Genomic DNA, 10514 nt, shown 5'->3' on the forward strand with positions numbered 1-10514 from the left:
TCGGGGGGATGGCCCCCAACCGACCCACCGAGTTACAGCCCTCTGGGACCCCGTTAAGGGGGTCTCCCGCGGTGGTCTTTGCCTCCGTCCCATAACCCTCCCCTATATATATATAAGATTAATAATATAAAAATGTTTTTTTAGCTATTGGATAGTTAATGAAGCAAAACAATACATGTTCAAAACAAATGGAGACATACTGTTCAATAGAAGCAGAAATCACAATGAAAATACTTTTCCAAAATTGAACAGAGAAAAAGCCAAAATATATCAGATATCTTCTGTGTTTCCTTCACAAAAGAGCAAATAGCTATGTTATTGTTAAAACATTGTAGAAAAACTTTGGATGGGTAAATTCTGTGAATAATTTTAAAAGATACTTCTTTTACTTTATTAGTTATCATATATTTGGTAAAGTCTAAATCCTTTTCCAGTTAAAGTTATCAATAAAGATGTTCCAATCAAATATCAAATATGGAGTTGACATGTTTTTCTGAAATAATGAGCATTTCTTTTTATATGTTTGTTGCTTTTACAGGTTGAGCAGAAACAGATTTGGAAAAATTTAAAGTTTGGTTGGAGAAAAATTAAACAGTCTTGGATTCTGTCCTATTAAACTTTTAAATAAAATAACTACTCCAGCATGTTGGGAACCAGGGCTTTTAGTTTCTTTGTGTGGGTGGGGGGGGTTGTCTGCCTGCTGCTTCCCCATTTCATCCACTAGAGGGCGACTGGAGTATCTGCACCTGTGGAGAGCGTGCATGCTGACTCAGCATGCACGCTCAGTACATGAGGAGCTGACTGCCAACACCTTGACACCAGTCAGCTCGCTCCTGCCCGCCTGTACTTACCTGTCTGCCCTCCAACACATGTGGCCTCCTCATCTCCAACAACCCGTTCTATCAAGAACTCACTGGAATCTGAATCACTTCAAGAACGCCCACAAAGAGACCCAACCATAGAGCCCACAGTATCTCCTCTTTGGCTAAAGTCTCCTTCTAAAACAAGTAAGATCTTTCTGATTGTTTCAAAGATTCCATTTTTCCGACAACCTCGAACTCACCATTTTCCTTTGACTACTCTTCAGAAAACAGACGACTCTGGTAGCCCCTCCGAAGGACCAGACTTAGATTCTCACATTCTCATCATTGTTGAAATAATTTATCTGATTATCTCTTCTCCTGGTGGTGTTCTGTATGTGGGTAAAGAAACTGGAACCCAACATGACATTTACAGTATCTTGCAAAAGGAATCTGACCTCTTAATATGTTCCATTTTCTCAGCTCTAATGCACAAACCTCAGTGTGTTTCATTTGGGCCATCTTTATGCAACAGGAAGCAAAGCTAAAGTTGGATAAAAGCTGTAACAGCAATGCAGATTTCACCTGACATAGCAATGCCTGAATCTAGTGGACAATAACAGGAACAGCAACCAAAGATTTTTTTAGGGGTTGAACTCACAAAATGTCCTCCACTGCAAGGCAGCTGCCTTGGCCTTTTGACCAAATATTTTACACATGCTCACAGCCAAAGTTTAAAACAAATGCAAAAGGAAAACATTCTGTACCATGGTTGGTCAACCATCTTGTATCCAGGACCGGAAGGAAAAAATAGGTTAAAAAAATTCAGCAGCACAAGACAAAACAAAAACTTTAATTGCAACAACACAATTTAAAGTCATACTGAACTTTGGAGTACACACAAAAGAGCAATTACAACACTAAAACTTCAAACACTGAACTTTTTACTACAACACCACAGTCAAATTAAAATAAAAATTTTAACTGATAAATTATTGAATAGAACATTGTCAACATAAGACTAAACTATTTCTCTTGGGGGGAGGTGAGCCAACCTCACCCATCCAGCTAAGATCATCCCTGGCCTTCCAACCCTAAACGAGTACTGCCTCACCCCATGGTCCATGTAGATCTCCTCTCCTGGCTTGATGTCTCTTGTTGTTTTTATTAGGAGAAATGGGTCTGCCAGGCCTGGGAACTTTACTAACAGTGTTGAAGTTTTTGGCAGAAAGGTTTATCGGTCACCCAAAGATGGCGAGCTGCGGATGACTATCACACAGGTGGACCTGAGAGTTTATGCAGAAGTCCTTGGTCCCCAGACTTGGAAAAAGTAAATCTATGCATCTTGTCCCGCCTTCAGGGACCCCGCAAGCCGCCAGCCTCGGCAGCAATAGTGAATATTCCATGGTAGTCACATGCGATGGACCCCTTGATGAAAGTCCTGGTCACAAAGAGTCATGTGGAAGAAATAAAAATATTATTTATGAATTTATTATTATTTTAATTACAGAAGTGTCATTTTCCAAAAGAAGATCCAGGAACCGGCACTTGATATCCACCCACCTCTCCTGCTGACAGTCTTCTAGCTCTCCGAAATGACAAGTCCCGTTCACTTCTGGTCCTGGATGTGGCACATAAAGTCCTGGCTGGTTTTGGGGTGTGGTGGATAGCACAGTGCAGATCTCCAGGACCTCCTCTGCAGTGTTACAGTTCCCAGTTCAGTTGGACTTTACAATGAAGCTCTCCATCTTGGCCAATATAGGCTTCTACTGGCTCCGTTTGGCCAGGAGACAGAAACTACCCATGCATGCGGTTAGAGCTGAATATAATGTGCCCTGCATCAGAACCTGGTATGGTAGGGTCAGTAAGAGGAGGAAAAAAAAGAAACTCAATCAGGTGGTCCCGCCTCGTCTTAAACTGAATCGACTGCAACTTGTCAAAGAGGCGCCTGGGAATCTGGCCTCCACTTTCTTTTTAGGAGGCGGCGCATCATTCAGGGTTATCCTAAAAGACTTGAGAAAAGTGCCCAAGTCTGTGTATCCCTCACAGCTTCGCCTCCACCTTTTGGGCCTCAGAGTGTTGTCTGTGGAGCTAAAGGAGATAAATACATTAAAGACATCACCAAACACAAACATGCCTACCCCGAGATAAAATGCGCACACCCTGCTCAGCTTTAGGTCTCCACTCTGAGCTTCCACAGGATGCAGGACGATTGCTTGTTTCCTATTCTGAAGATTGGAATTTTGATTGTGGAGTCCTTTTTTCATCACATTCTTTTATTTCCTTTTTAATTTCTTTATTTTCTAACTCGGTGTTTCTGACATGAAGCCTGATTCAGTCTTTATTCTCACTTCAATAAGATCAGAACTACAAAGATGTCCGCGAGTGTTACCCAGAATGCACTGCAATTACTTGAGTGCTCCTCTGAAGGCTGACTGCTGTCTTTAAAACTCCGCTTTTTCACCAAGCTCTTTTAATTGTTTGTTTGCAAACTCCATTTCCTGATATGAAGCTTGATACAGTTTTTAATTTCACTTCTGAGCTTCTGCCGAGGGCTGGAACTACACAATCAGATTTGGACTACAAAAATGTCCGCTTCATTTACCCATCATGCTTAGCGGTCAGGACTTTAAATTAGCTTCTAGTTTGACCGTTTTGATGCAAACCCTGTTAAACTTTATACGGTTGGATTCAGCATGAACTTCTCTTTTAAACTACATGGGTCAGAAGAAGCTTTAAAATGATTTGGGGATCGGCGAAGAACTGAACGGAAAATCAGACTTGAACTATAAACATGCCCGCTATATTTCCCAGGATACTTTGAGGTTGGGCCTTTAAATCGGCTTATAGCTTACTGGCCTTTGATACAAACCTTGACAAACTATATACTGTTGAAATCAGTATGAGCTCCTCTTTTGGACTATATGAGTGTTAAGAAAATAAATTTAAAACATGCTAGTTTTAAAACTTAACATGTCTTGATTGAAATAGCCTAATTATAGTTTTAAAATTAGAAGCTTATTCTGGCCTATTGACCTTTATGTTACCTGTAGTTACAGCAGATGGTTTGCTAAGATCTTTGGAACTGCCCTTTGTGTGTGTGGGAAAGAATCAGGAGAAGTTACAGCTTTTCACACAGATCCGTGAAAAGCCATAAAACAGCAGGAGTTCAGGAGAGTCTGCTTCCATTTTGTTTAGATAATGGGGACAAATGGCCTTAGATCGTGACTTGCAGGGAGTTTTAAAAAGGGTCCGAGACAGCTCCTGGTTGGATGAGCAAAGGTACGCCTTATTTTAATAAATTAAAGACAAGAATACGACTTTACTATAAAACTTTCTACACAGGAGTAACAAATCAGATTTGCTCTCGCAATTCTCCAAAGACGTCTTTGCTTTTCTTTCTTTCTTCTTTTCCATCTGTCTGAGGTAAATGAATGTCTGTTTTAGTCTGTATGAAGTGTCTGTGTTGTTGTCATGTTATACTTTAAAATATTAGAATAAACTCTGAAAATGCATGACGTGGAACATTGACTGTCATCTCTGTGTGGCTTTTATTTCCATGCATGGAATCATTGAATCTGAGAGCATAGGAGAATATAATGAGCCAGAAGATAATGATTTTATTCTCTCAACATGAGTTAAAACAAGCTTTGAAAAGAACTGGAGATCGGCTAAGAACCTGAACAGACTATCAGTCTTGGACTATATGGCAACTGGACTTGCCCAGAGTAAATTATGGCTCCTTCTTTACTACATACTACAGCTGCACGCTGCCATTTTGATGACAGAGAATGCATATGCCTACAGCTGAACTGCTGTGTCTAATGCTGAGCAAGTCTTCTCCATGTTCAATCAGTCATTTAACCTTCTTTTGGGACCACTAAAAACCTAAAAAGTAAAGGATAGAAGAATAAAGCTGGATTTAACTCAGTTTAAAACCAGATTTTGGTGTTCTCTTGGAAATAAAGGTTTGATTTATTCTGCATTAATCTGATTTAAATTCCTGATTCATCTTTGGAGAATGAAAGGCTAATGGGGGTTCCGCAATAATCCTGTTTGAGACTTCACACATGATCCTGGACAAATATACAAAATTCAAGTCTCAATTTAAGTCTTATTTTTATCTCGAACACACAGCATGGCTTGATCAACCATGAGTGGGCTCTCCTTGGGTAGGAGGAGCCCACTCCTCCTACCCATGCCCTGGAAAAGCGACGTTTTCCAGGGCACGGGCCCCTCTCTCAGAGCAAACCCTTCTTTGTGCCCTGCCCTTATGAACAGTGAATAACTGTTCATTATTCACTCAGTAATGAACAGTTGGTTCATTATTGAATAAGAATGAATCTTGAAGGTTCTAAGATTGTCCTAAGGGAAAAATCGGGGCAAAAAATTTAAAATTGTGCCATATGAACTAACTTTTAGCGGACACACCAACATGCAGAAGCTGCTCTACCCCTGCCACAGAAAAACTGTCAAGTCTTGACCGGTCTGCGACTGGGGACCACTGCTGCATAGTACCGGCAGGCCAGCTCTAGTAGTCATTTAGTATTGCCTTGCAGGGCAACTATAATTACACTGCAGGCCAAATTTGGCCCACGGGCCAGTTTGACACCTATGATTTAGACACATCTGCAGTCTCACAGTTGTGCAGTGGCTCATTATATCTCTTAAGTGGTTCAGTCTCTGCTCCTGCTGCATGCTTTTTGTAATGTCACAGCAATTCCTGTGGTTTGACTCAGCCTGCTGAGAAATGATTCACTGAGGGGAAATGAACTGATCACACAAGGAAATAAGAAGCAGTTTTATTATGAAAATCAGTACCTCACTGAGGACTTCCATGTTAATGTTGTGTTTACTGGACTCATCCCACAGAGGAATTTCACTTCATGATTTGAAATGATACCCACATTTACAACTCATGACATGCAGGATTACTGTCTGACTTCATAGCAGGAGCAGGAAGGAGGATGTTTTTTTTTCCTTCAGTCCTCGTTGACAGATGTCTTCCTCTGGGATAGCACCAGCTGCTTCACCTGGGGTGTCAGGGTCAGCAGCTGGGCATGGACTTTCCTGACTTCCTCCTTCTCCTCCTCATCACCATCTTCCTCCTCCTGCTTCCTGCTCTGGTTCTGACACACCAGCTGCTTCACCACCAGGCCCTGGTAGGCAGAGAGCAGCTGCTGCTGCTCCTGGAAACAAACACACACAATCAGCTGCTGGGTATTTGTGGATCTGTAGCGACCTGTGCCGGACGTACCGGTGGGATGCGGCCCGTCAGTATGCCGATAACCTGTGGGACGCAGCGGCCCGGCGCATGCAGCATGCAGTGGGTGGACGCCTGGAACAGCAGCACACTGGTCAGGTGCAGCACCAGCGCTGGGTCCTCTGCCTCTTTCAGCTGCTCTGTCAGGGCCTGGCGGTGCAGGAACTGCGCCTGTCTGCATGCATTAACACACCTCTGATTTGTGAAAACATCCAGATACAGTTCAGATCCTGGGTAGTAAACCAGTGCTCCTATTACCTTTCCTTCTTCTTGTCTCCTTTCTTGAGCATGAAGCCGCAGACCTCTGCAGAGTCTTCCAAGCTGCTCAGGAAGTCTTCCATTGTCTGGAATAAATAGTAAGAGATTTCAGATTAAATACATCAGTCTTCAGAATCAGTGCTACAACCTTAAAGAACCATTGAGCTGCAAAGATATCAAGAGGCCTATCTCGAGCTGCTATTGGGCTGCAGACAGGCCTCCAGCTCAATGGCTGGAGTTCACTCTGAAGAGGTTGCAAGTCTATCACAAAACAACAGAGAAGCTGCAAAACTGCAATGGAAACAGTTTTTTCACATCATGAGTCACTGATCAACAACTGGATGTTACTACTGGTGGAAACATGGTTGGAGGACAATGGCGCAGCATGTTTTTTTTAATGAGTTATTACACAACAAACTTATATGATTTTAATTGTGCTTCTTATTTATTGGAAACACCGCAATTATGTGGGGGTTTTTTCCCCCCAACATTGCCAGAATATCGACAAAATTTAGTGCACATTTGTAATAGAAAAACAGCCGGAAGCCTATAATGGAAATTGACAGCTGTAAATTAAACTGATATCTTCTTATATGTTATTTAATATGTTTCCAGATCCGAACATTCACATCAGATCACTTGAACCTCTTGAGTTCAGCCAGCAGGCTGACAGCGACTCTGAGGTCCAACTTGTTCTACCAACAGCAGTGGTGCCGAAAGTCAGTCCCCAAGGGCTGCATGTTGTAGTTCTCTCCCTGTGCCTGATGATAGTAACGATCTTTTCAGCATATCAGTGTTCTTATTGCAGGGGTGGGCAGCTCCAGGCCTTGAGGACCGGTCTCCAGCAACTTTTAGATGTGTCTCTACTTCAAGAGTAGAGAAACAGGTCGAAGTAGACCGGTCTACTTCAACCTGAGTCAAATAAAGAGGTCATTAGCAGGACTCTGGAGAACTAGACTGCATTTAGGAGGTAATTCAGCTGTTGGATTCAAGTACGTTGGACCAGGGGGACATCTAAGAGTTGCAGGACACCGGTCCTCCAGGACCAGGATTTCCCACCCCTCTAGGTCTTCTAACGAGCCATCATTTGATCCAGGTGTGTTAAACCAGGGAGAGAACTAAAAAATGAAGAATGCCGGCCCTTGAGGACCGACTTTGGGCACCACTGACCTACAGTTTCCTCAGGAGTCCCACCTTTCAGTTCACAGCTCACCTTGCCATTGAGGCAGTTATGCAGCTTCATCAGAGGACCTCTGGTCTCTTCTGACAGTTTGCCCAGAATCTTCACTCTGACCTGAAGCAACACAGGAACAGTCAGAATCATCAGACCCTTCAGAACCCTGGCTGGTTTCAGTGGGAGTCTCAGAAGCAGACCTCAGTGGTGATGGTGCTGGGGTTGTCGACTGACATCATCAGGTCAGCAGCCAGGAAGTTCACCAAAATGTTGGTCACATCAGTGCACAAGGTCTTCAGGATGTGCTTGGTGATCTGGATCTGAGTTTCATCTGTACCAAGGAGATTCAGAACTGGAACCTGATGCTGACTTCACAAAACTTCTATTTTCTAGATTTTTGAAACACTTATTCTAAACAGAACGTCGACCTTTAAAATCTTCTCAAATCAGGAATAAACATGGTACTAATTCAGCAGAGCAAAGGGCCAGTTCACCTGTTTTTTAGAATCTGAACCATCCAACATATGATCAGAATTTAAGGCACACTTCAGGAACGTTAATATTTTCCATTTGTTATTTTAAATATTGAAAAGGTTATTTCAATGCTAAGTTTGTTGTCTGAATTACTTTTGATCACAGACAGTTAAAAACCATGATTTAAGGTAGGCCAGTGGTCAAAAAGAAGAAAAAATATTTTGGCTATTTTTAAAGGTGTATTTTTCTCAAAAGAAATTCAAGCACCAGAATACTGATGGCTAAAAATATTTAAGTGAATTTATGAGACAACAAATCAAATGGAGTTATTAAGCACATACATTTTTTAGAAACTTTCTTTTTAATCCTTCAGAAAAGGAAACTCAAACATTTTTCGATTCATATTTAATTTTTCCAATTGTTACTTGGTCCTAATAATGAAATAAATAAATACTATTTTTCGTATTTGACCGGTTATCTTTTTAAACAGCTGGAAAATTTAAAGCCCGTCCATCATTTGACAGGTTATAATTAAAACCCCTGACTGTTGCACACAGGCAGACATTATAGACTTTACGCAAAGATTTCATCGCAGAGGCAACTAAAATCAATTAACAAAAAAATCCTTTCTGAATTCATCTCATGGACTCTGAACTAAATGCGTCTTTCTGACCGGGAGCTGACAGCGTGTTGAAGAGTTATGGACAGGACGCTTTGGAGCGTCTGGTTAGGAAGCGCATTGAAAATATTTGGTAGAGATGGCGCCTTTAATTCAAGTCTCTATTACAGACCAGAGAAAACTAAAGAGAATGCAACGTTATTTTAATCCATTTATAGTCTAAACAGAGGAGTTGGCAGTTTATTTTGAGGACATAAATAAAGGTACAGAAGTTAATTAGACGGGAACATATGCAGTGAGCTGCACAACCAATGCAGGCTCCGCCACTGTGAAGAATTAAACTTAACTCATCCTGCGATTTTAACAAATGGAGCCTTCTGGGTGCACCCAGGAGAGCGGTGTTCTGGAGGAGTGCAGCAGACGTAACATCTGTCCATTTTGGAGAAGCGAAACCACGCAAAAAAAATAAACATCCTTCGAAAAGAGCACGCCGGACCACACGGTTAAAAACTTGCAGTGTTGAATTGATCGATTTTAATCAGACAGATCCAACTGACCGATGAACCAGCGCAGATTTCTCTGCAGCTGCGAACCAGGAGGAATTTGTGAAGCTGTGCGTCCAGACCCCAGCAGGTGAAGTAATTTAAATGGAGTCGTTTAATTTATTATAAGTTATTGGGGCCACAGTCGGTGGTTTTTGTCACTATGAAGAAAAATTTAGATGCATTTATCTGCTTTAAGTGTGATGAAATCTGGAGTGCTGTGGTGGTGCAGGTACAAAGCACAACCCATGTATTGAGGCCTTAGTCCTCATGCCGGTGGTCGCAGGTTCGATTCCCAGCCTGGTGACATTTGCCGCATGTCTTCCCTCTCTCTCATTGCCCTCTTTCCTGTCAAACTACTTTCAAATAAAGGCCACTAGAGCCAACAAAACCTTTAAAAAAAAAAGCGTGATGGATTCACGATTCAACTAGGTGAATATTAACTAAACCACATAAAAATGCGGCTAAATAACCTATGTTACTATGATTATAATTTTGATGGGTAAAAAATTATACCATGACGGAATTTTTTTAATGTTGTCGATCAAGATGATGGATAACAAAAAAGTCTAGCGCGTCTTCTGATATATATATATATATATATATATATATATATATATATATATATATACTCCATTTCATATTTCAGACCTGATAAACTATGTGATCTGCTGCATGCATGCAGCACTGATTCAGCTGTATGTAAGACTAACAGTGCAGCGGGGCAGACCTGAAAATAGTTTGGTGCCCCTCTCAAACAGCCGTATGTTGTTGTACAGGTTGCTGATCTCCTCCTGCAGATCCTTCATGCTCTTCTTCTTGCAGGCTGCTGAAGGCGAGCTGTTGGAGGACATGAAGACAGTCCTCAGGACGTCCTGGTAAGCTTTGGTTAGAGGCCTGCAGAGACGGAGACAGGAAACTGACTGCTGTGTGAGGGGAAAGTGAGCTGAGCCAGACATGGTATGTTACCTGACCAGCAACTCGGCCAGCTCAGACAGGATGTCTTCAGGACAGTCGTTCAGTCTGTCCTCCAGAATAGCAGCGATCTCCTCCTGGGCCATGAAGGGAGCCTCGGCTGGCCTGTTGCGACCTTGGTAGAGTAGAACACACTGATGAGCCTCACTGCAAAACTCCCGCTAAATCTGCCACCCAGAAAGGAAAACAGCCTGACAACCCGGGGTGTTGGGTGCCAAGCAGACAGTGAAGCCCAGTGAGCAGCTTTAATGTGCATCCAGAGACACAAGCTGTGTTTCTATTAAATGTAGAATTGCTAAATTAAAATTACCAATATAAATTTGTACAATGGAAACAATGTGAATTTGGGGGGGGGGGGGGGGAAAACACTTTTTTTTATTAAACATCTCAGATTTCTGGCGTTTGACTT

At 42.0% G+C, this 10514-nt stretch overlaps 1 protein-coding gene and 1 long non-coding RNA gene across 2 annotated transcripts in view; both read right to left on the minus strand.

Moving 5' to 3' along the window:
• Nucleotides 1–1632: 1632 nt before the first annotated feature.
• Nucleotides 1633–2466, minus strand: LOC106963421 (uncharacterized). The gene is made up of 2 exons (XR_001428185.1): nt 2364–2466; nt 1633–2241 (listed from the first exon to the last, which is right to left on the minus strand). It is a non-coding gene; the product is annotated as an uncharacterized LOC106963421 (long non-coding RNA).
• Nucleotides 2467–5574: 3108 nt separating this feature from the next.
• The window catches only part of ufl1 (UFM1-specific ligase 1), an 18850-nt gene continuing 13910 nt past the window's right edge, over nt 5575–10514 (minus strand). Inside the window, exons 13-19 of the mRNA XM_015058323.1 lie at nt 10100–10220; nt 9861–10027; nt 7696–7826; nt 7535–7615; nt 6322–6407; nt 6058–6238; nt 5575–5989 (exon numbers count right to left, since the gene is read on the minus strand). Of these exons, the coding sequence (XP_014913809.1) occupies nt 5783–5989; nt 6058–6238; nt 6322–6407; nt 7535–7615; nt 7696–7826; nt 9861–10027; nt 10100–10220 (974 nt within the window). The 3' untranslated portion in view covers nt 5575–5782. The remainder of the gene's footprint in view (nt 5990–6057; nt 6239–6321; nt 6408–7534; nt 7616–7695; nt 7827–9860; nt 10028–10099; nt 10221–10514) is intronic.

Source organism: Poecilia latipinna, unplaced genomic scaffold (genome assembly GCF_001443285.1).
Source record: "Poecilia latipinna isolate Pla-1442-1.1 unplaced genomic scaffold, P_latipinna-1.0 Scaffold1533, whole genome shotgun sequence".
Classification (NCBI taxonomy): domain Eukaryota; kingdom Metazoa; phylum Chordata; class Actinopteri; order Cyprinodontiformes; family Poeciliidae; genus Poecilia; species Poecilia latipinna.